General features: G+C 52.2%; 1 protein-coding gene across 6 annotated transcripts in view; it reads right to left on the bottom strand.

The window, feature by feature from the left end:
• Positions 1-108: 108 nt before the first annotated feature.
• Positions 109-25,935, bottom strand: part of NTMT1 (N-terminal Xaa-Pro-Lys N-methyltransferase 1) — a 123,908-nt gene continuing 98,081 nt past the window's right edge. The window contains exons 1-5 of one of the 6 annotated variants that reach the window (XM_074973792.1): positions 12,308-12,445; positions 11,689-11,829; positions 1,888-2,094; positions 948-1,200; positions 109-569 (exon numbers count right to left, since the gene is read on the bottom strand). In XM_074973792.1, the coding sequence (XP_074829893.1) occupies positions 313-569; positions 948-1,200; positions 1,888-2,049 (672 nt within the window). In that variant the 5' untranslated portion in view covers positions 2,050-2,094; positions 11,689-11,829; positions 12,308-12,445 and the 3' untranslated portion in view covers positions 109-312. Of the gene's footprint in view, positions 570-947; positions 1,201-1,887; positions 2,306-8,851; positions 9,011-11,688; positions 11,830-12,307; positions 12,446-25,935 lie in introns of those variants that run through there. The other 5 variants (XM_074973790.1, XM_074973791.1, XM_074973789.1 and 2 more) reach the window with 5 other exon arrangements.

Here is a 25,935-nt window from a genome sequence, read left to right as displayed (position 1 = left end):
GCCAGCCTGGGTGGGTGGCGTGGGGGTGTTTAAGCAGAGTCCGTGTACAGAGGTGCAACAGCAGGAGAGTGTATTTGGCAGCTGTCTTTTCTCACAAATAGCAGCAATGCAGAAGACCCGCCCCGATCTTTCCAGCCAGCCCCAGCAGGGTTATTTAGGACACCCCACCCCACCCCAAATTTTAACCGTGAAGTGTCTGGACTGCACGATAGGTGTCCTCCTGGTCCCCCCAGAAAGGGCCTGCTGGGCTGGTCCTTTGCTCTGAGCTGGCACAGTGGTACCTCTTGGTAAACAGCCTCTCCCAGCCCGGGTTCATCTCATGGCAAATGTATAGACGTGGTAGATTTCGTCAGGGAAGTTCTCTTGCCTTTCTTCAGCCAGGAGGTTGAGGCCTGCACGCCGGACGATCATCCGCACCACGTCCAGGTCCCGGCACACGCTGCTGTCCACATCGTCCATGATGACTCCCTCCTGGGCCATGTTGTCCTTGATGACAACGATGCCATTGGGGCGCAGGCCAACCTTGCATCTCTTCAGGAAGTCAGACAGGTGGTCGTCAGTCAGGTGTCCTGGCAAGAGGGAGAAGCACACGAGCGTTAGCAGGGAGCATGTAGAAACACAGACCAGCCATGAGCACTGGACCAGCAAGATTCCCTGACCTACTCCAACTGCGGGGGTGGAATGGAGCAGCACAGACGGGCAGAGTACTGCTGTATCTGTGTGGGGAACAGCTGGTGCTCTGTTGATCCACCCCTAGACAGGTGCGTGGGTCTGTTCTGCAGATCATGGCATCACCTAATGGAGTAAGGCAAGCTGTTCTACCCGCCCTCCTTGGGTAAATCCCACACCAGCCAGTGTGTATCCTCCGTACAAGGGAAGAGAAGTAGGCTGGGGACAGCAGAACTGAAGGGGCCTTTTCCATATGGCAGAGGGAGGGGTTCTCTCACCTATTACCCACTGGATCCAGATGACGTCATAAGAGTTGGGCTCGGGGCTGAAGTCCTGCAGGCCGCAGCAGAAGTAGTTCCTCACTCGCCTGCCCTCTTCTCCCAGGTAGGTCCTCGCCTTGGTCAGGAAGTCCTCAGTCACATCCACCATGTCCACTGCTTTGAAGAGAGGCAACAGCAGCCTCTTGGTGATCCTGCCGATCCCAGCCCCACAGTCCAGGGCACAGGTGGTTCCCGTCCTGTTAGGACCATCCTGAAATGAAAGTGAAAATGAGGGACAGGAGAGACATAACTCTGCCAAGAGGAACCTAAAGCTCACAAGCTATAACAGAGGGGCGTGGCAATTGGTGCTGGGAACTGGACCTTGGCAATGCCAGCTGGGGCCTGAGGGCCTCTTTCTCCAAAGAACAGCACTGTCAGGGGCACTACAAGCTGCCCTCATGTTGCCCGGCAGAGAGGAGATCCACTCCAATAGGGAGTGGGGGGCTCAGTCTCCACGGGTTAGTCTATCGGTGGCCTCTCAGCTGAGACACCAACAAGGGAGTTCCCTGCCCCCTACATTCACAGTGAGACTTGTTTGGGCTGCATGAACACCTGGTTGCTACAGGATTTGAACGGAGATCATTTCCCAGTCGGGTTGGCTTCATGTGGCGCGATTAGCCAGACATCAGGACCGCTCACAAATCCCCCTTTAACAGTGGGTGTGGATGACCAGCTAGGCTTTGAAGGAGATCATTCATAGACAACCAGCCTCGTGGCACTGGACAGCCAACACACACAAGGGGCCAAAGGAAAGAGACAGCGGTCAGGTCTCTAGAGCGCTTTGGAAAGCTGTGGGGAGGGAGAGAGCCACTCAGCAGGTGTTTAGACATCCACTCACAGTTAAAGGACAAGCTGTAGGACGCCTCCGCCCCTCCCCAGATGGATCCAGACCACCTACCCGAAGGAACTTAAGCAGGAATTTTTTGGAGCTGTTGATGTCAATGCTGGAGATGTGGCCGTACCCACCCAGCATCCCATCCACCGTGGGCGGCACGTCCTTCCAGTATTTCTCAGCCTTGGAATAAAATTCCATCTCATCCTCCACCACCTCGCTTGTCATGCTGCTGAGTGGAATTGCCCCCTGGGTTAGGGACTTACCCTGCTCCTCCAAAGAGAGGAAAAGAAAACAAAGGTACGTCAACCTGCCAGAACCAAAAAAAAGTCACTTTGCACCAAGAGCAGCACAAATCATGGAGACCAAGCAGGGCAACATATTGTCAGGCCCTGTCTGCAAGCCACCAGCGTTCAGACAACCTGGGCCCATTCCGAACAGGGTTAGATAGCAGTTTAACCACCATCTTGTCCATAGTGTTCTCACTTGCAGGAGCGGCAGGAGGGCCTGGTTAATTTCACTTTACAGATACTTGAGAAAGTTTTGGGCAGTGGCAAAAGCAGCGGCGCAACCTGCAAGCTCCGGATACAAGTGCTGCACTGGCTTGCAAGCTGCAGTCTTCCCCTGTGCAGCTATCAGGCCAAGATTTACCCCCCCCCCGCCAATGAAAGTTGATGCCTGGGACACCGCCCCCATTAAGGAAGGTTTCCGACGAACCACCCGCAAACAGCTTCTCCCATCCCACAAGCCCTGACAACTTCTCCCCCTTCCTGGCATCTGCTCTCTTCAGATTTATACATGGGTTTGCCCTCTGTTCTTGGAGCTTTGACAAGTGTTTGCAAATCCACTGCAGCCAGACTATACATACTGAGCTCTGCTAACCTTTCCTCCAAGTCAACCCTTCCTGCCCTTCTCAACTCCCTGTCGTTGACAGGGTGAGATTCTGGGCAACATCTTGGGGCTTTAAGCCACTTTTGCATCCTTCCAATTCTGGGCTTTTCACAGGGCCGTCCAATGAGCCACAGCACGGCACAGAACCTCTGCAGCCCCCAACACGCCCCCTCCCATGCCCAGCTGCAGGGCTTGTGAGGGAGTCCGTGCAAGGAGGCCTTTAAAGCTGATTTCTGCTGGGCCTGCACTGACGGATGTCTCCCCCCAGCCAGATACAGACTTTTAGGACCTTTCAATGCCAATCTGGCCCTTTTATGCAGCATAAAGAGGCAGGAGCGGGGATGACGACTTCACCCACTTTATCCATCTGGCAGTGATGTGCCCAGAACTGGACGCAGTATCCGAGGTGCAGTCACACCATAACCAGACGGTCATAACCTTGCTCCATGATGTGCATTTTCGGAGGCTGAACTCATTTTCACTCACCCTTCCCTTCCTACCACTGCTTGAAAGCCTTATGAGAGTTACCATTTTATAGATTACATGTTTATCTAGGTTGACACCCCATCAATCACCCCCAATTACATCCAGGGTCGCCAAAAGTTATTCTAAGCACCTACCTAAAGACTGTAAATTTCAGTCATGACCATAAGTTGGATGCTTAGCAATATAATAAAGTCAAGGTATAATCAGGAATACAAGCTGTAAATTCCTAAAGACAGCTCATAATTCAAACCACTGAGGACTTGATTCAGGGTGCTGAGGATTAAAATCTAAATTTAATGTGGCCAAAGGGTAAATTCAAGGACTTCAAACACCTTTACAGCGAAAGAAACAGATGATTTCATGGACTAAATTTCCTGCGAAATATAAAAATCTTTTCCAGGGAAGCCTTAAGAGCTTCCAATACCCTGGCATGATTTTAAAGAGCAATAGAGAGTGAACAAAATAAAAAGTACCCAGAGACTAATAGCTCAGGGAGATGGTAACAGGTTATGGGCAGTCTCACCTTGATCACCAGCTTGAATCCAGCTTGGGTTGCTAATGACGAAAAGCAGATCCCTGTTCTATGGCCTGTGTGGAAATAAATGGCTAGGTGCCCGTCCAATGGCTATAGCGCACACGCAATTCAATACCGCAAGTGTAACCGATTAGCTACCATCTCAGCAAGGAACCATGGACTCAATGGACCAGAGAGACTGAAAGAAAAGGAGGACCTGTGGCACCTTAGAGACTAACCAATTTATTGGAGCATAAGCTTTCGTGGGCTACCGCTCACTTCATCGGATGCAACAGACTCCAGCGCGAGACTGCTGAATTGGAATCTCTCTAACCTGCAGGGGGCTCCTGCATGGCCATGCTGAGGCACCTTCAGGTTTGGGATCTTGATGCCTGCACTGTTCCTGTTGTGGGGATCTCAGAGGGTGTCAGTCATCAGGGCAGTCACACGGGACAGATGTTAGCTATGTCCCCCACGGCACAACTGGAAGGGGCTCACATACTGTGGGGCTGAGGGCAATGTAAGAACCTATAGAATAGAGCCGTCAGCCCCGCACCTTCCATCAGCAGTAAATTCCCTTCACAGACACTTAGGATGCAATGCAACAAAATACTCACACTTGTTCCCTGATCACCGGGGGGGGGACGGGGGGGGGACACACGAGTACTGGGTTCTATGCCACAATTTAAACCCTCCTTTGGGGACTTGAATTGTGACAGATTTCACTGCCCCGGACAGGGACACAATCCCACGCTCTAGGTGTCCCTAAGCCTCTGACTGCCAGATGCTGGGACTGGATGACAGGGGATGGATCACTTGATAATTGCCCTGTTCTGTTCATTCCCTCTGAAGCATCTGGCATTAGCCACTGTAGGAAGACAGGACACTGGGCTAGATGGACCCATGACCTGCCCCCTTACAGCCATTCTTGCGTTCTTACGGACAGGAAAAGAATCGGTTGTGTCAACCCTTCCCAGAGGGGGCGGCAATATTCCAGTGGGACATCGGCACTTTAAGGGCTTGTCTACACTACAAAGGCTGTGCTGGTAACGCCTGCAAATCTAGCTTGGGTTGCTAGTGACCAAAAGCTCATGCCAGCAAAGCCCTCTAATGGAGATGCAGCTTCTACTGACAAAGGGACTCCTCGCACATACACTAGGGCTTTTGCCAGCACAGCTATGTCAGGCAGGGGGCATGATCGTTTTTCCCACACTCCTAGCCAACATAACTACACTGGCAAAACTTTGTACCGTGGACCAGGCCTAGGAGAAGGTACCAGGTCCACAGAGGAAGCACTGGGAGTTCATTGTGCCCTTGGTATGTTCGGGCCTTACCCTGCTCCAGGTGAAATTAAATACATCAGGTATGTAGGGAAACAAAGACACTTAAGCACAACTCAGAGATACTGGTGTTAAACTGTAAAAAGAGGAGAATGTGTGTGTGTGTGTGTGGGGGGGGGTTTAGAATCCACTGCTCAGATCTGCCCCCGACTCACTGCAGGGATTGGGGCCCCTCTCTGCGTGCCTCCTTGCTCAGGCTGATGGGAAGAGGGAGCGTCAGTGTTTGGAGGCCTGTGTCTGACTGCCAAAAGAAGAAAGATGCCCCAGTCTCCAGTGAGCTCCCACAACAAACCCTCCTCCTAAGGATGTCCCCGCCTCTTGGCATCCACGCAGACATTTCACAAGCATGTGGGACACCTGAGAGCGCCATGGGCGCAGGTGACACTGAACAACTGTGGCAGCCAACAGCTTCCTCCTGGGATGCTGCTCTGGTGCTGTCATATGAAACTGGCTGCCCAAAGCCAAAGGTTGGGTCCTGCAGCCTGGCTCCTATCTCCAGGGCCCCTATCTCCAGCTGTCAGGCCGAAGAATGCACTCTGCATCCACCCCAGCAGCCAGCACTCTAGTCACATGAGCATGCAGGAGCATGACAGAGTCAGCTAAATATACATCTGCTGCCTCTTCGCATGCTAGGATAGTTCCATGTTTCCAACCAGACAAGCGCAGGAGAGCACCGAGTATCCTGTATACCCAGACGGTGCCAGCAATCCCAGGGCAGAGAACATGGAACCACATCTTCCCTGCTACTGGTCAAAATCCTACCTACAACAGGGTGTAAGTCCGGGCAGGGTCTGGCCAAGTGGACCCATGTCTGCCCTAGGGGCTTGCACTCTTGCAGCTACCCTGCTGGCTAAAATCCCAGCCTAGGCAAGGCCCAAGAGTTCAAGGTTTCAGTACGTAGCTCTCAAAAAGGCCAGCCACGTAGGGCTTCACCCGAAGAAGCGCCTGACTTGGCATGCCAGAGGCATTTGCATGATGCTGTTTTGTTACGTGCCCATGCCCATCACCGGTCGGAAGAGTCACTGCACTTTCTCAGGACAGGTCTGATTTGTTTTACCTTCTTACCACAGTAAGAGTCAGGCTGGAGCCAGATTGAAACAGGAGCAATTACACTGAACCCCCTTGAACCACTCTCTTCTGGAGGGTAAGTTGGTTGGCCTCAGGCACTCTTTTACTTGCAGTCAGAGGCCTTGGCTACACTACAACTACATGGGGAAATGTAACTCTCCCTGAGGGCAGCTGGACCAGCAGAGGGAGCTATAGAGTAAACAGCACCCAGGATGTTGTACCGCCAGGTGCAGTGGTAAGGACAGCCACCCACGCCCAGGGCCCATCACTGGGTTCCCCATTACTGGAGCCACATGGGTGGAGAAGTACAGATCCATACTTCGATAGACCCAGCAGGTGGAAATAAATTCTGGCTCCAACCACATCCTCCTCATGGGAAAGGCAACCCCAGAACACTACACGGCACTGGAGACACCAGCCCCAAAGCTGTGGACAAAGCTACGGCTAGTCAAGCTTTTCGTCCCTTGCGACAACAACGAACAGGTTCAGGGCACTGCAGCGATGCAGACAACTGGGCCTTTTCAGTGACGGTCCCCCCCCCCCCCATCTCCTCAATCCGGCCCCACATTTTCAAACTTGGGTCCATGCTTAGACCCCTATATACACGGCCCAACTATCAGTGGTGCTGGGCACCCACAGCCCCTACTAAAGCAGTGTGAATCCAGCTGCTTTTATTTAGGTGCCTAAATTCACACACCGAGTCTGAAAACTGGCCCCGGTGAATAGCCGCACACAGCATTCCCCAGCATGTGGTGTGGCTGCTCATCAGGAGAGCCTGGCACTGCCCAGCTGGGGAAGCCAGAAGTGAACATGCCTCAGAGGCAGAAATCCCACATGCACCTTCAGGCACCCTCATGCAGGGAGCAGAAGACGACTGCAATGCCCAACCCTCATCCCCCCCTCCAGCGCACAGAGCAGAAAGACGTGGCTATGTAGATGGTTGGGAGGTTTATTTAACACCCCCTCTCCTTGCCAGTTAAAGACCCCTGGGGCACGAGAGTAACAACCAGAAGATGCACAACTCAGCTCACGAAGCAAATGCCAGAGGCCAAGACAACTCCTCCAGAGATGGGAGGAAATGCTGCTCTATTTCCAGGCACAGTGGGGATCCAAACCTCCCAGGAGTAAGTCCCCATTCACAGCAGCTTTCCAACATCCTTCCCCGCTTACCCTCCAACCCCATCCCCTGCAAGCGCACAGGGACCGCCCCATGCAAGATAACGCTGAACCCATCGGCAACCCCCTCCGTGCAGTGATGCCCCCTTCTCACAAAGGCATTCACAGGCAGGCATCAGCAGCAAGCACAGGGGAGCCATGCTGCCATAGGGGAGAGGGAGAAATGGGGAGCAGTGTGGAGGCCCCAGGTGGGTGGCAATTTCTCTGCAGATCTTGGGGTATCAGTGGACTAAGAAGGCTGAACCTCCTGCCTGCTCTGTGGAAGGACAAACCAGGCCTACCCCCCACCCCACCCTCCTGGCAAGATGGCTCAGGGAAAGCAAATCCTCAGTGGAATTGGTCTACTCCACCTGTTTCTCAGCAGAAGGGCACAACATGGACTCTAAGGCCACGTCTACACCTGCACTTATGTCAGCAAAACTTTGTCGCTCGGGGGGAACCCACCCTCCTGAGCGATATAATTTTTGCCGGCATAAGTGCTCGTGTGGACAGCGCTACGTCCGCAGGAGATGCTCTCCAGCCAATATAGCAACCGCCACTCACTGAGCTGGTTTCATGTCGACGTTGGCATAACGCAGCTCGGTATCGGTACAGCCGTGCGATTGTAAGCTGGTACCTGCAGACGTGGCCTAAATGCTCAACTCAGCAACGTAGTAGTGAGATTTCTAAAGACAGGGGAACGAGCCACAGACCCAGGTAAACAGGGCATGGCAGTATGGTTAAGAAATAATACTTTGCACCTACAGAACACCTTTCATCTGAGGAGCTCAAAGTAATGAGATTACACATAATGCAAGCCACACCGGGGGGGGGGGGGTGTGCACGCATGTGCGAGCATGCGTGTGCACACACCCCGTGACTATGGGGTGCACACACACACCTGGCGTGACCTTAGTGACCATGTACAGAGCCAGGAGGAAAGCCATGTTTTGAGCTTTGGGGTGGGCAGTTCCCAGATTCCCACCTCCCCTTACAAATAAGCTCAGCCAGACCTCTTGACACACACACACACACACACCTGGAGGTTCCCCCCAAATCCGGAAGGTTGACCAGGGGAACTGAACTCTCTCTCCCTAGATTTTAACCTGCTGCGTGTAAGGCGAACCGGTATCTGTGGCCAGGGCCCTGAGAATATCACCCTGCCATCAGCAGCCAAGGACCAAAGCCTTCCCCACGTGCCAGGGTCTCCTGCTTGGAGGAGCTGGCGCCCGTGCAGAGGTCCGGCTGCCTGGGGGGCACTGGGGCCGCTGGTGCATGGGGAATCTGGGGGAACCTGGGCCCGGGAGCCTGGTTGGGCGGGGGTCCTGGTTGATGGGGAGAGGCAGGGAGCACTGGGGTGGGAGGCTGCTGCAGCGGACGGGGCTCGTCTCTCCAGGCCCGGCGCGGAGGAGCTGCCCCCGGGTCACCCCGCCCTGGAGCAGCCCCGGGATCCGAGCCGGCGGGCCTGCCCCTCCGCTCCCGTGCCACGTGGGCCGCGGCCGGGCCGAGCCGGGGGAACTGGCCTGGGGCAGGCCCCGCTTCCCCCCCCCCCCCCCAACCCGCGGTGCGAACTCACCCCGGGTCTGCAGCGCCTGACGCTGCGCTGCGTGGGGGAGGAGCGGGGGGGTCTCCTCCCGTCCCGGCGGCAGCGACGTACCCCCTGGATCCCCCCCCGCTGCAGCAGCTGCTGCACGCTGGCCTGCCTGCTCCTCCTCCGCTCGAGCGTAATTTCCTTAAATAGTTCAGAGTGAAAATCCCTCCCACCAGGGCCAGGGCGAGAGATTTACTCCAGGTTACAACAGGGAGCCACCTACCAGGGGAAGGGAGAAAGGCAGGGGAGTCAGAGAGTCTCTGGCCTTTCGCTGCTGTTCGAGCTCCCCTGCTGGGCTCGGCCTCCTCCTCCTCCCTCGGGAGAGCAAGGCAGAGCCACCAGGGCAGGAGGGCTTTTAGGAAACAGCACCCTTGAACCCAGGCAGCTTGAGGATGGCTGGAGAGTTAGGGCCTGTTGTCAGAGCACGCCCAGCTCAGACTGAGGCCGGTGCGGGGGCTCAGCGCCCCTGGAAACGTGGGTCCCTTTGCCTGGCAGGGTCTGTCTCACTCCCCCGCCTTAAGGGGGTTTGCAGCCCATGCCCGGGCAAGCCACCGTTCGATTGGCGCGGTGAGCTTTACTAGTGCTGCCCAAGCTAGTAAAGCTCATCTGGCCCCTGGGTCTCTCTCTGTATGGCACCGCTGAAACGCAGCTGCCTATGGGGTGGAGAGTGGCGGCCAATTGGTGCTCATCAATGAACAAAGAGGGCGAGGAAGGGAAAATTTGGGTGAAGGGCATCAGGGCAAACTTCCTGTTCTTAGGAGGGGAGGTATCTTGGAGCAGGGGGTATGGTCCTGGCCGGGCTGGCTTCTGCCCTTAGCTCTGCCACTGACTGTGTGACCTCTGGCAAGTCACATCACCTCATGTCACAGCTCTGAGCCAAGTTTCTCCACTTTCAGAATTGAGTATTGACAGTAATTGAGCTCCTCGGACTCAGGCCAAACTGCAGAGCCCTGAAGCAGGATTCTCAAACCAGGCAGGGGAACACCTTTCTCACAAGCTGGGCTCGATCCCACAGGTATACTTAGAACATGCTTAACACCTGGCATGCGCCTGCCCCTGCTGGAGGGCTGGAGCCAGGTCACGGACAAGTAGAGGAGACAGCACCAAAGACAGCTTCATTCCCAGAGGTGGCTGCATTTCAGTAATGGCGTCAACAGGCGGAGGATTCCCTGTCCAGGCTGACATTTCCAATGGAGCCCCACAATGCCACACCTGGTCATTTTCACATGTTGCCATTCTGTGAAGCTGCTTGGGGTGTTTGTTTTTTTCAATATTGACTAGTAGGGAGGGGGTTTTAATGCTTCTCTACCAGGTAGGTGAGCGATGGCCCAGGGTGAGCTGTCACTCTATCACAGGTACTTGCTGTGGTCATAGGGGCCATGTATCTGAGCAGCTCACACGGTCCCTGTGAGGTAGGGGAGGGTCATTGCACGGTTGGGGAACTGAGGCAGAGAGACCAAGGCCCGGATTCACAAAGGGCTTGAGGTGTTGCCATGCTGAGGAGCCCAGAAAATCCCAGGAACTGTGATTCACAAAGCCCGAGTTCAGCACCTCGGTGCCCCGTATAATGTATGGGGAGGGAGGCCTTAGAACATGATCCACAAAAGCCAGCCTGCTAAATGGTAGGATGACCAGATTTAATGGAGAAAATATCGGGGCACATGGGGGAAGGAAAAAAAAAAGCGGCCAGAGTTGCCGAAGCAAAATAAAAATAAATAAAAACAAACACACCGGAGCAGCCAAAGCTGCAATATCGGGACAAATGGCGTCCGGACCGTGTATCGGACAAAGATGTAAAAATCGAGACAGTCCCGATTTTACTGGGACGTCTGGTCACCCTCGCTAGGTGGGGGGTGGCCTACACTAGCCCTGGGGAGATGCTGACGAGAGGGGTGTGCACTAAGCCCTGCCCATCTCCTGGAGGAAGGCTCCCAAGAGGAGGTGGCAGGGAGGTGCCTATCTCTGCTTAGCGATCCAGGAATGGGAACCCATCGCCGGGAGTCAGGCAGTTTAGGAGCCTAAGTAGTTTCTTGTGGGAATGAGTTAGGCACCTGCCTTGTTCTACACAGGAGGTGCCCAGTGGTTAAAGCTCTCCCCTCTTCCATGACCATGTACGTATTTATCCACGGTAGAACAGTCATTGGGCCAGAGAGCGACAGAGAGAATGACTCGAGCCTGGTGGTGAGGGCAGCCCCCCAGGAGGCGGGAGACCCAGGGTCCAGTCCGCCTGCTCCAATCACTCGTTATCCCCAGTGAAGCAGCTTCAACGGGAAAGAGAGAGCCCCACATCAGAATATCCCCTAGCTCAGTGGTTAGAGCGCTTTCCTGAAAGGGGGAGATCCCTGTTCAAAGCCTTTCTCCCCCTCAGGCAGAGGGGAGGAATTGAACCTCCCACATCCGAAATGAGCACAGTAACCACTGGGCTGAAACTGAGAAGGGTTTCAGATTTTGAATGGGACCCGATCTGGCAGGCAGCCTCTGAGCACGCCTATCAGCCTGGGCCCTGCCTATCGTCCCCTAGCTTGGGCCGAAGCCAGGTGTCCAGAGGCTCAGAAGGAGGCAGCAGTGCACCTGTCTAGAGGCAGGAATGCAGGTGCCTGCAGCAGTTTTGTGGATCACGGTGGAGCCTAAACCTGGGACTTAGGCACGTAAGAGACAACACCCCAGGTCCCACATGGGCAGGGAATTGAACTCAGGTCTTCCAGGTGCCAGGCTTGAGCCCTGACCAGCCTCCCTCCCTGCCAGTCATTGAGTGGCTGTGCCATGGGTCATTCCAGGGAAATACATCAAAGGATTAAAAAAAAAAAAATCAAAGAAATTACCTTCTGCTGGAAAGTTTCAGTCACATGTTACCGTGGATACAGGGTTCTGTTACCAGTATTCATTTCTCCCTGGGAATCACTGGCAGGTTCAGTAACCAATAGGAAAGCAGCACTTCAGCCTCAGTGTTCCGTAGGGTGTGTCTTTAAAAAAAAAAAAAAAGTACATCATTTTCTTTTTTCATCAGCAAGGCTACACTCCAAAAAATGCTTGTTTTGCACCAAAACAGAAAGGCCCTTGTGGCCATGTGCAAACCAGAGTGTGGTGTGGGGAAACACCAGCAGGCCCAGGGCCATTCCCTGCAGGGTCCACTGCTGATAAAAGAAGCACAGCTTGCGATCCCCAAAATAAGGACAACAACCCACAACATACCAAGGTGGAGTCAGTCACCTCAGACACGGGCTCAGTAAACTCAGGAAAAGCTACGTCCACTAAGTTATGGTCCAGGATTCCAAAGTTCAGGGGTATTGGGATCCAGAGTTCGGACCCGAGCCATAAAATCTGGATTCAGAGCCAGACTTGTGGGGGAAATGTTAGGCCGAAACCTCAGATCTCATCTCTAAGGAATGAGAAAATATGCTTTAAATTGTTCATATGTTCAATACATATAAACATACTCACATGCCCTACCGCAAGCACACACAGTTGCACTCCCCACACTGTTGCACAAACACGTAAGCACATTTTCACACCTCTAACTGAGAGGATTAGGAAGAAAATTCCTTCATGGACAGGTTAATCCATAACTTCCCACCTCTGGATTCTTGCACTTTTCTCTGAAGCAGGGAACTGAGGAGATAACAGGATGTTGGAGAAAAACAAATGTGGTACCAACCTTCAAAATAGGAAAACAGAATGATTCTGGCAATTATCATCTTTTAAGTCTAATTTCAAACTTTCAGGGACCAAATATTAAGAGAAAAGAAATCTGTAAGCACATCTAGTGGATAACGAAATGGGTTTCTAATGAACAAATCATGCCAGGTATATTCCGTGTTCTGAAGGAACTCAAATATGAAATTGCAGAACTACTAACTGTGGTATGTAACCTATCACTGAAATCAGCCTCTGTACCAAATGACTGGAAGGTAGCTAATGTAATGCTGGTTTTTAAAAAGGGCTCCAGAGGAGATCCTGGCAACTACAGGTTGGTAAGCCTAACTTCAGTACTGGGCAAACTGGTAGAAACTATAGTAAAGAAAGGAATTATCAGACCCATAGATAAACATAATTTGTTGGGGAAGAGTCACACAGCTTTGGTAAAGGGAAATCATGCCTCACCAGTCTATAAGAATTCTTTGAGGGAGTCAACAAGCATGTGGATAAGGGTGATCCAGTTGATAGAGTGTACTTGGAGTTTCAGAAAGGCTTTGACAGGGTCCTTCATCAAAGGCTCTTAAGGAAACTAAGTAGCCATGGGATAAGAGGGAAGATCCTCTCATGGATCAGTAACTAGTTGAAAGAAAGGAAACAAAGGTAGGAATAAATGATCAGTTTTCACAATGGAGAGACAAGAACAGCAGGGTCCCCCTCAACGATCTGCATTGTTTAATATATTCATGAATGATCTGGAAGAGGGGGTGAACAGTGTAGTGGCAAAGTTTGCAATCTGTACAAAATTATTCAAGGTAGTCCAAAGCAGACTGCGAGAAGTTACAGCGGGATCTCTCAAAAGTGAGGACTGGGCAACAAAATGGCAGACAAAATTCAACATAGATAAGTGCAAAGTAATGCACATTGGAAAAATCATCCCAACTATACATATATAATGATGGGCTCTAAATTAGCTATTACCACCCAAGAAAGAGATCTTGGAGTCACCGTGTATAGTTCTCTGAAAACTTCCCACTGAATGCACAGCAGCAGTCAAAAAGGTTAATGGTATGTTAGAAACTGTTAGGATAGAAAATAAGACAGAAAACATCATAATGCCACTATATAAATCAATGGTGCACCCACATCTTGAATACAGTGTCCAGATCTGGTTGTCCCATATCAGAAAGGATATAGTGGAACAGGAAAAGGTTCAGAGAAGGGTAACAAAGGTGACCAAGGATATGGAATGGCTTCTATACAAGGAGAGACTAAAAAGATTATGGCTGTTTACCTTAGAAAAGAGACGATTAAGGGGTGATATGATCAAGGGCTATAAAATCATAACTGGTGTGGGGAAAAAGTGTTATTTACCCTTTCCCACAACACACACACAAAAAAAAGGGAGCTAGAGAGGTTAGAAATATGGGCAGAGCTAGACTGGACAATAGAAGCTAAAATCACTGCTATTTAATAGGAAGGAGACCCTTGCAGAGCAGTAACAGTGACAGCAACATTAGGGTCATACTGGACAATGAACTAGGTATGAATGTCATACGCTGTCAAGATGTCAACTCCTGCTGATCGGCCACTGACCAGCCTCTGTCACCCACTTATTACCTTGTCAAACAAGCACCGGCATGATTTCTCCCAAGCTGCCCCTCACGCTTGGGAGGAGCTCCCTATAAAGATCTGCAAAGCCACCTCTCTATCCTGCAAATCCCCCCTTACAACTTTCCTTTGCCAGGATACCTACAAAAAACTTGACAACAGAAAGGCACCTGGCATGCTGGAATCACTGCCCATCATGTCCAACGAGTATTTCCCTGTGCTCCCCGTCGGGGTGTCTGTCTCCATCTATTACCTCTTGTAAGATTTTAAGTGGGCTTGGCAGAATTTGATAGTTACTTTTTTATAATTTTGGCAGATGATATCAACATTTATTTTTAAGCATTTTTAATTGTTTTAAATTTTCACAGTTGCGCAAAATTAAGCATTTTTTCTGATTTTATCGCTTTACATTTTCACAGTTGCGGGAAAATTATGGGGGTCGGACAAGGGGAGGGTCAGACAATAATTATGTAATGATGGTAGACACGGAGCTGTACAAAGTTGAAGCTCTATAACGGTTAAAACACAAATTGTCAATGGCACATGTCAAAATAGACAAAGTAAATATCCTTAAATCAAACTTCTATAAGTTCTCAAGCTGCATTTTTCTTACTTTCCCTATTTGTAAATTTCGGTTTCATTGATGGATATATTTTTTCGTTGGTTTGTGTGTATGCGGTAAAATCGACGTTTACCGACATTTACCAATCAAAATCTGACCCTGCCAAGCCTAATTATAAGCTCACTGGGGCAGGGATTTTCTTTTCGTTCTATGTTTGTACAGCACCTCGTGCAATGGGTCCAGGACTGGGGCACATAGGCACCACTACAATACAGATAACAACTTGCAGTGTGATGCAGCAACGCAATCAAAGCCAATATCATTCTGGGCTGCTAACACCAAGGTATCTCCTGATGGTGCATGGAGGAGTTAGTCTCTTTATCGAGCTGGAGTAAGGTTGCCCCTGGCATGCTCTGCTCAGATCTGGCCACCTAAGATCCAGCTGAACTGGAGGAACTTCAGAGACGAGCAGGGCAAACTGGTGCAGAAAAGATCCAAAGAATTAAACATGCAGAGCTTGGCTAAACCTCGGCTGCCCTGGGGTCTGGTAAGTGCCTGCAAATGTCTGTAGGGTGAAAACATACATGTGGGGTGGGGGGAGGAGGGTTGCTTAGGATGCCATGAGGGGGTGTAAGACCAAGAGGATGAAACTGTGACACTGGGGAGCATGAAAAGCTTCCTGGATGTGCGTCTGACCGACCAGATTTGGCGGAGCACGGGCAGCGCAGCAGGGTGATACTGATGGAGACCTGGGACAGCAGCTCTGCCTGATTCTGATCTTACCCTGCGTTTAAGGGTGGAGTTATTCTTGGTTTACACTGATGCGAGTGTGATCAGAAACAGGTAGGGGCTGCCGCTGGTGATGACCTGGTGCCTCCCTTCCTCCCCCACCCGCAGTAACCAGACTTTGGGTGTCCAGTCAGTAGACCTGACTGGACATCGTCAGGTCCCCTTTTCAACCGGACTTCCTGGTTGAAAACAGGACACCAGGCCCTCCAACCCTAGCAACAGCCCTTTCAGCTCTTCTTGTGGAGATGAGGCAGAGGGAGGACACCCTGGGCTAAAACCACCAAACTCAATGGCAAGATACCCCCAGACTTTGGAGGGAGCAGGAGCAGGCCCTGCACTGCCGAGGTCCAGTGGGGAAGCACAGCCTTGCATCTGCCAGAGCCAGAAGTCGGTTGCTGTGACAGGGTGGGGCTGAGCCCCGAGGTACGTGGGTCCTGGTACCTTTCAACTTCCCTTCTCTGCAGACACAGGAGGGAACCAAACCCCGCAGGGCTCCAGAGCACAGGCTCCGCACAGCCACCCAACACAACCATGCCTAAGCCTCCAACTCCACTGCTGACTCCAGTTACCAGGCAACCTGAGTGGCAGGCAGCTGTGCAGGCAAGGGGCATGGGGCTGGGTGAAGGGCAGCGCCTAGGAAAGTTCTTCAGAGCCCTGCCCAGGCACAGGACAGGACTCCGCAGCCGTCCGCTAACAACCGCCTTCCTAGCAACAGAAACATCACAACACCCAGTCCTGGAACCAAAGGGCCGGGCTGGAGACAGCCCACTGGAAGGAACAATCGCTCACCAGGCAGAGCAGCCCTTGCCAGAGGGATGGCACGGACACTGTGAGACGCTTAGAAAGAGACCGATAAAACACACCCAAGGGGAGTAACACAACCCAGAGAGATTCCACTACTGCTCTTTACTTCTGTCTGCTTAGGAGAGTGTGCGTGTGTCTTTACCTCTGTCTGCTTGGGGGGGGGAGACAGAGAGAGTGTGTGTGTGTGTCTTTACCTCTGTCTGCTTAGGAGAGAGTGTGTGTGTGTATGTGTCTCTTTACCTCGGTCTGCATAGGAGAGAGAGAGAGAGAGTGTGTGTGTGTGCGGGCACGCGCGCACACACCTGAATCTCTCTGTCTACATCCTGGTATACATCTGGGTGAATGTATAAATCAAGTGTGTGTACATGCATCAGGAAGGTGTGTGTGAATGTATAAATCAAGTGTGTGTACATGCATCAGGAAGGTGTGTGTGTGTGTCCATGCATATAAGTGAGAGTGTACACACACACACACTTGCATGGAGAGAGAGAGTGGGTGTGTATACATGTGCATCTGAGTGGACTGTGCGCACCCTCTGCATTTACGAAGGCTGAGCCTTACAAATAAACCATACAGTCAGATGCTGTTTCATTAACATTCACTGTGTCATCTAAACTCTATGGGGATTTGAGGCTACCATGTTTCTGGACTGACTGCCCATGGCTAGTGCCCTTTCTCCGGGGCTCATCAGTACGTCCAAGCAGCATGGGGGTCAACTGCGCATTGGCACACCAACAGGACTGGCGGATCGCTGCCACACCTGTCAGGAAGGAGGTGCTGCTGTGCAATCCCTGTGTCTGGCATTCAAGAGCCTGGCATGTAGCTGCTGCAACTGGCATACGAGAGGAGGGCATGGAGCTGCCACATCTATCATAAAAGAGCTGCTGTCATTTGATTCTAGGGCTGGTATATGGAGGCCTGGCATGGGCTACTGCTCATGAAAGGGAGGGTGGCATATGGCTGCTGCAACTGGTATTCAAGGAGCTGACATTTGGCTGTTGTGCATGGGGTCATAGGGGTGCTGACATGCAAGCATTGCACCTAGCCTGCGGGGGCATGGGGCTCGGCCTGCCCTGCTGCACCAGGCAAACAGGGAGGAGGGCAGGTGGCACGGCACTTGGAATACCGGGAGCGGGGATGTGGCCACTGCCTTTGGCATGCTGATGAGGGGACTGGCATGGACTGCACTGCACCGAGCACACATGGGCCTGGCACCCGGTGTTATCAGTCACAGGCATCTCTAGACTCCTACCACTAATACCCATGCGGTAGCGCCACCCCCGCCAGCTCTGTCCCGAATTCAGGGGCACGGGGCCTGACTTTCTCTGCAGGGGGAGTCCAGAACGGCACCTGCTGGGCACTGGGGAGTCAAAGAGGGTGGGCTTGTGAGTCTTCCAACTAGGCCTGCAAATGTGTGTGTGTGGGGGGGGGGCAGTAAAGTGCCCACGTCCAGAGCTCTCCCCAGTAGAGTCGTAAGTGTCTATAATGAGCCTGGTTCCCCACTGACATGGAAAGGGGACTCTCCCCGACGTGGGTGCAGTTGCACCCATTTACCCCTGCAGTGCATGGAGCCAAAGGGCCCTTCCTGGCCAGACATCGCAGGGACACACAGTGAGGTGGGGCTGGGTAAGAGGAATAACAAAGTGAAGGACTAACGCAGCCGCAGCAGCAGCTAGACTCCCCCACCCTGCAGCTCTGCCAATTCCTCCCGCTCCGGCTCTGCTGCAGCCCCATGCCGCGCCTGTCCTGGGCTCCCAGACACACCGTTCCTCTGCGGGATCTCTGCAGGCCAGTCACAGCGGCAACGTTCCTTTCACCGAGGATTACTAGCTTTGCCAAGGCCCCTCAGTCACGACCTGCAGCATTCCCTGCTGCTGCTGCCGGCCCTGGACTCCCTCCAGCATCCGGAGAACTGTCTGGTGCTTTAGTGACATAGGCAAACGGGGCCTGAGACCAGGCCATCCAACTAACAGGAGGGCGACCAGCGGCAGAATTTGAATGCAGAGCTCCCAAGAGGTGACAGGCTAATGCCCTACCCAGCACCACTGCATAGCCCCGTTAGCCGGTCTGCCTCTTCCCACCGGACAGCAGCTGCACAGCTGGGCCCTCAGACGGACCCCCTGACACTGCCACTTCCAGCAGAACCCCGACCCCCGCCACGGAACCACCAGAGCGCAGGTAGCCTCCGCTGGCTCCTGCAGTACCCCTGCACTGGCACATGGGGGCAGTGTTGGCTTTCCTTTGATGAGCCTTGGGTTTTTCCCCCCTACATTGAAGCTGGGCTAAACTTCGCACCTTCTTGCTAATGGGTTGGGAAGTGCCTCACCCACCCCCAGTGCTGCCGGTGATAATACCAGGCTAGCCCCTCTCTTGTCCCCTCTACCTCCACGTCCCCTGCAAGGGAAGAGGAGGGGCTTTAAAAGTTAAATAAATGTGTGTGTGGAGGAATCCTGCCAGGGTTGCAACAGTGCTGGAAACTGAGTCACGAATGAACCTTGGGACACAGGGCAGCGGGGAGAATGGGTCCAGTTCCCAGCCTCTCTCTCTCTCCTGTCTGCTCCCCCCCACCCCATCCCTTCGTTTACAGGACAGCACTAAGCAAATCCCCAGGGCCAATCTCCAGCGCCTTTAGTCAGAGGATCTCAAAGCACTCTGCAAACAGGAGCTACTCTGGAGAGCTGGGTCTCCCCCATCATCACCACCACCACCGCATCTCAGCACCTCCACCCCTCCTTCGTCGCTTTATCCCATGCACTCTTCGCTCACCCTGCCCGGGGTGCTGAAGGAACAGGGCTGGGGATTTAAACCCCCCCATTTACATCTCCCGCCCGGGTCAGTCACGGTGTAGCCAGTCCCACCGGATCCCAGAGGCAACATCTCCCAGCCTGTCTCCCTCCAGCCGGAGGCTGCTGGCTCTGGCAGGGAGCCATGCTAGGCTTATGCGGCTGAGGGGCTGAGAACTAGCACGCTCATAGCAATCAGCTCTGCAGGCTGCATTTGCACAGCAGCACTGGAGGTCAAAGGGACTGGCCAGCCCGGCCCGAAATCCGCAGAGGAAAGCAGGAATCCTGCTCCTAAGCTTAAGGCAACCTGACTCCTGAAGAGCTGCTGAGCTTTGGACCCCTGGCGGGGGGTGGGATGGGGGGGGGGAGGATTCTCCCTCCCCTCCCCAATGTGTTAGCCAGGGACTGTGCTTTGCACCCCTCTCTGGTGCATTCAGCAAGGGGGTGCACTGTGCAAACACTCCAGCCTCCTCTCTGCCTTGCTCCTCTGCCAGCAAAGGAAGCTGGGGGAGCTGGTGTCTCACTGGCAACCTCTCCTTGTTGAGCTGCATGTGCAAGGACTGTGCCCAACACCCAAACAGGACAGCAGGGTCTGTCCCCCCAGGAGCCTGCCCTTGCCTGGCTACCTTCTGCTGAGCTCTGCTGTGGGGGGCACAGAGGTAAGCAGAATACCCAAGTTTGGATGAATGCTGCCTACCCGCTCCAAAAGCCACCTGCTCCCTTGAGCTAAGAATGCCCCGGTGCCGCTGCAATCCCTAGACTACTTTCAGGGAGAGGAGGATTTGTTCTGCCCAATTTTGAATCCACTCCCACACGGTAGCTCTGTCTCAAACTCCAGCGCCATTCAGTTCCCCTTCCGCTACAGAGAGAAATGAGGGAGTGGAGAAGGGGACAGAGAGAAGGTGCCAATGTCAATGACAGCGTGAGAAATGGCAGATTGTGAGCCACGTGGAAAAACAGACACAGAGATTTGGGAAGCAAGGAGAAGAGCAGAGATTAAGTCCACTGGAAACAGACTTTCCACCTACATAGTTCATACAAGACAGCCCCTTTGCCCCACTCCAACTCGGGGGAACTTGTCCAGTCGTTCCTGCCTGGGATCACCGCTGCCCTTGACCTACAACAAATGTAGGTTTTCTAAAAACGGAACCCCCCCCTTGAAAAGCAACGAGTTTCCAGTAGGACCAAACCCAGAGCACTAGATCCAGCCACCGCTGAGACCTGGGGAAGTTGGGATCCTGATCCGAATGCCGGGCCTCTCTCTAGAGTGGCCTCAATGGGAATGTAAACTGAGTACTCCTAGCCTCAGGAGAGTCGGGATCCCAGTCCAAGTCTCCCCCTGCTGCTCGGCTCCATCTCGAGCTTAAATTACAAGGATGGGGAAGGTGCAAGATGATTAATTATTTACATTGTGGGAGCACCTACGAGCCCCAGTCGCAGCTCAGGGCTCCACTGTGCTAGGCATTGCACAAACACAGAACAAATTCTCCCTCTCCTGAGAAGTAGACACTCTAACCAGCTTGAGGTTCACCAAGCCTTGAATACCACAAGGTTCCCTCATCCCAGGTCACTTTCCACCTTTCTTTGTCACAGTGGGAGGAGACAGGTGAAGGACAGGAATCCTCAGTGGTATAAAATCACTCCACACCCACATTTTCCCACCCTACCACCCCAGTCTTCTCACACATGGACTGGTTCTAGTCTTCCTCCTCATTCCCCTGGACAGCGAAACCATCTGCACATGAAGCAAGGCAGGGCTTGGTCACTGGCCAGGCGGCGGAGAGGCTGCCCCATTGCTAGGCCGGGTGACTCAGGAGACTGCAGGCTGAGCAGCAGCCTTGGGGTTGTGGCTACCTCCGAGCCAATCAGTCACTGGGGAGACGAATGCAGACTCCAGGTCTCCTGAATGGGATGGATCTGGGAGTGGCCACTGGAACAGATGGGCTAGAAGGATGGGGTGGAGGAGCCCACTGGGCTGGGTTTCTGCATCACTGGAAGACCTGCTGTCGAACACTGGAGCGAGTCCCCTGATGGTGCGGGGAGAGACAGACATAAAAGCCCGGCTGGCCAGCTCTTTCCGGGAGACGGTGCATTTCCATTTCTAATGGCTGGACGGGAGCCAAGCTCCTTTCAGAGGGCTTCATGGGAAAATGTGATGTGAACGCCGGCTGGGCTACAGGCAGCTCGCAGGCAACGCTGCAGAGAGCCAGAGCTCCAGGGCAGCTGAAGACCCACTGGGCACCCCTTGCCTGCCCCACTCAGTACCTTGTTGGACAGAGCGGGAAGAGCAGGGAGTTCAGGCCAGGCCTCTGAGCACTGCTATCCCTCACCTGTCTGATCTCCTGTCCTACCTCTGGGGGAGGACAGAAAGGGGATAGGGTGGAAACTCTGGTCTCCCATTTATGTTCTAACGCCAGCCTGATCTCAGTGAGAATTTGGGGTGGAGGTGGATTCCCAGCCCCCATTCAGCAGAATTCCCAGTCCAAAGGTCTCTTTATTGCCTGGCTCAGTTGGTTTGCTCTCTGCTCCTGCCGCTCCCAGCAATGTTGTGAACTATTGCAAAGAACCATGTTAACTAGAGGGGGTGGCTTAGTGCACTAAACACCCAGATTCACTGTAAACCCAAGTTCCAATCACAGCAAGGTCCCTTCATCATCCTCAGGCATGCAATCCATGGACTTCATTTTGTGTGGGGGACGTGTTTGGGGTGACCCTTAGATGCTGAGGACCTGTGATTTGTCTGCAAGAGAAAGGCTTTGCCATAAGCAACAATAGCTCCTTCCACCACCTTCACCACCACGCCGGCTGGCTGCTGACCTCCTCCCCAGAGGTGGCTGCATTTTAGCGGCACTGCATGTGGATAACTTCCTGGCCCTTTAAAATTCCACTTGTGCAGGGTATTTCCTACCCCGTGGGTCGAATTCCACTGATGCTCCCTTTCTACTGGGAAATTTTAAAGTGCTAATTGGGAAGTATATTGGGATGAGAGGCACTGTAAGGCAGAATCATTATTATGGACTTGATATAACAATTGAGACGGAAAAAGACGCCTACAAGCCAGGGGCACAAGAGAAGGGGACGAGAAAGTCCAAGGATCTCCCGTTCCTTCCAACCCCTGCTCAGGGGCCTGGCGCACTGCAGGGTCTTTGGCTCACTGAGCGCACCCATAGAAGGTAGGGCTGGAAGGGCCCTAAGAGGTCATGTAGTCCAGCCTCCTGCACTGAGGCAGGATTAAGGTTGTCAGGGGTGGTCCACATATCTCCTCAGGGGAGGAGAAGTGTGCAGCTCCCATCAAATTACTAGAGCCCCCTTTTCCAGAGTTGCTGAGGATGGGGCCTTGTTCATCTTTGGCAGTGCAGGCCAGCATTGTTCATAAAGACAGGGGGGGACTTGTACGGATGCAAAGAGCAGTGGGACCTGGGCACTGCTCCCAACTGTGCTTTTGAAAACCTCCCCCCTGTGATCCCTGGTTTCAAAGCCAATTGAAAAAGATCACAAACTGATCACACGGATGCAAAGGGACGAACCCCAGAATACCTTGAAATGAAGCACACGCGACCTGGCCCCTCAGCTCTAGATCCCACTCATGGCCCCGGCCCAGCGCTATTCATTATTAACATCACCGACCATGTTAGGCCTGCATTCAAAGAAAATTATTTATGGGGCTTGATCCCAAAGCCCACGCAGAGGCAGGACTCCCACTATTATAATGAGAACGCTTTGCATTTGTACAGTGCCTTTGGTCTAACAGGCACCCAGCATTTGCCAGCCATGAATTAATTGTCACAACATCCCTATGATGTAGGTCAATATTAATAATGGCATTTCACCTGACGGGGAAGCTGGAGTTCAGGGATGTAATCAGGCAGGTCGTCTGCCCAAGTACATATTGTGGGTCAGTGACAGAGCAGAGAATAAAACTGTCCAATAATAGTATTTGGCTCCATAGTTCTCAACTCACTTTACAACGGAGGGTAAATATCGGTAGAAAAGAGACTTGCCCAAGGGCAGAGGCAGAGCCAAGAACAGAATCTAGGTCTGTTAACTCCTAGTCCCGTGGTCTGCCTGGTGGACTATGCTACCATCTAGCCCCTACACCACACCCCCACTGGGTGGGAGTGCTGCAATTTCTTCACTGATCCTCCCAGACAATCTCTCTTTTGTTGTGAGGAACCCCCCCACACCCCACCCCGAACCACTTAGACTCAGTTTGCAGCTGCACCCTTAGACATGAAAGATACAGTCCCAGAGGAGGGCACTCCTAGTACCTGCTTCCCAGCATGCTCCTCCTCACCAGATGTTGCACACTACATGGAAATGGTTCATGTTGCTGATTGGCCACGCATCAGGGCCACGGAGTGTGTCATGGGTCACAGGAGCAGAATCGGCATGGTGCATCTTGGCAACACTCAGTTATCTTAATACCCTGGACACTTCATGCTCTGCTGCTGGGATCCTGTGGAGTAAAGGTGGGGTTTTCCAAAGTGCTCTGCCCTGGCCTACCTGTTGTCTCACTGGTGTCAATGGTAAAAAGAGCTGGCTGAAAAAGGCCAGTTAGTTTGCAGGAGATTTCAAAACTCCCTCCCTCCCTTCCCCCCCCCTCGCAAATTTCCCCAAGTAAATGTTTGGATCTTTTCAACGAAAAGCCAAAGGAGGAAAACGGTGTGAAAACGGTGTGCAGGAAATCTCTCCCAGTGCTAGAAAACCAAAACCCACATCATTTTGCTTAAAAACATTATTTTGACAAAAATATTTCGACTGGCCCTAAGGGTAAATTCCCGTTGACTTCAATGGGAACAGAGTCAGACCAACACTTAGGCAGGGGTAGTTAATTATTTTCTGTCAAAGTCCAAATTTCTTGGCCAAGGTATAGTCAAGGTCCAGATTCCAGAGAAAATAATTTAAAAATGATAATAATAAGTAAATAAAAAGATTTCGCAGTCTGTTCAAAAGCATCTGGCAGTCCGGATTGGGCCCACAGTCCGCCTATTGACTACCCCTGAATTAGGGTATGTCTACACTGCAATCAAAGATCCATGGCATGGCCATGGCTGCCTCGGGTCAGCTGACTCAAGCATGTGGGGCTCGGGCTGCGGGGGGTATAAAATTGCAGTGTAGACATTTGGGGTCAGTCAGGAGCCTGGGCTCTGAGACTCTGGGAACAGGGAGGGATCTAAGAGCCCAGGTTCCAGTCTGAGCCCAAATGTCAACATTGCTATTTTTAGCCCCACAGCCTGAGCCCCATGAGTCCAAGTCCATGCTCTGTGACTTGGTGTGGTGGGATTTTTATTGCAGCGTAGATGGACCCTGAGAGCTTCTGCCTCATTCTGCCTGCCCAGCAGTTGGACAGATCCACCCCATCCATGCTTAAAAGCATTTTTCCATTCTTGGTGGAAGATTTTTAAAAATCAAACACCAGGAAATTTTATGCAAAGAGCTTTAAGAGAGCTGCTGCTCCACCCCTACTGTCTTGGTTGGGTCAGTAGGAACCCCACGGCCTGGAGAGTCCTTGGATCCCCAGGAAGAGTGGGGAGCTTACAGATGGAGTGACCTCCTTAATTCTCAATTTCCTTGGGCTCTATGGTTTTAAGTTAGACCCTTAATGCTGCTTTACTGTGGATTTGGGGGGGGGGATGTTAATTGAACTGACAGTAAATCTATCTTGCAGATTCCCCCCTTGATCTTCCTTTTGATTATTATTAGCTCAACAGAACATGCTTTAAAATTAAAAATAAAATCATGTTTCCATATTTCCCTTGGTCTCCATTCCTTAACTGGGACCAAGGGACCTCTTTCTCTTCATCTGTCCCCTTGAATTACACACAGATTCCCATCAGCGCACATATCCCAACATTTGCCATCCAGCTAAATCTTCCGGAATACACACAACCGTGGGGAAGTTGGCAGCCATCATATCTCTAGGTGAATTGCCAGAAACAGGTGCCATAACCAGTGCTATGCAAGCGAAGACAGTACTACCTTCCCCTGACACCTGCACGCCTTACCTTACCTACAGAGGGCTGTATATGCTGACTACAAAATTAACTGCAGAATCCACCCCTATGACTCCAGAATCAAATCTTTCATTAAAAAAAAAAGAAAAAGCTTCTAGCCTTCCTAGTTACAAAGAAAACCTTTCCAATGTGACCTGAGCATGGACCAATACGTCTGCCTGAGTTTGAAGACAGCTTGAAGCAATAGTTCTGAGACAGGTATGACCTGCTCCATTGTCAAACTGGGCTGTGGCTTCTGAAACCTAATGATGACAGATTAAATGTCAGCCCTATTAACTGTTTCACTGATGGTACTTGTAGCAGAAATGTCCAGTCACCCTCAATCCCCAACAGCCCAAACCTGAGCTCACCCCCTACAGCTTCTGTGATGCAGTTTTGCTTGGTCAGTACTTTGTAGCATGTGGCAAAGTGACAATGTAGGAGCAGAGTAAAATAAAGTGATTTTAATCTCCATATAAATTACCCAAAAAGAATGTGCCCTATTCACTTCTGTATTTAATCCAGCAATCCCCCTTCCAAATACACACACACACACACACACACAGACGACAAACAGCTGGAAGCTGTGGCAATATTCCCATCCAGCTACAGAAACCAAGAGAGCTTAGGTTGAGCTTACTGCAAATGCACAGGGCATGTGTTCTCAAGGGTCTTCTTCTAGGCAAGAGTGAGCAGGTGACTCCTTATGGTCCAGCCTAGCCAGAGCCTCTGCTGTGACTGCCAGCAATGAGCTTACCAGTCTCAACTGCTATGGTGGCTTTTATTATGTAGAGACCTGTCTGCTAAGAACTGGACTGAGGTCCCCAGCTTGTTCTCATGGACACCTGAAGAGATATCAAGAGATACAGGACATTTTGGCCACAGCAAACCTGG

The sequence above is a fragment of the Natator depressus genome, chromosome 16, assembly GCF_965152275.1.
Source record: "Natator depressus isolate rNatDep1 chromosome 16, rNatDep2.hap1, whole genome shotgun sequence".
Taxonomy (NCBI): domain Eukaryota; kingdom Metazoa; phylum Chordata; order Testudines; family Cheloniidae; genus Natator; species Natator depressus.
This window is presented reverse-complemented; position numbering and strand designations above follow the sequence as displayed.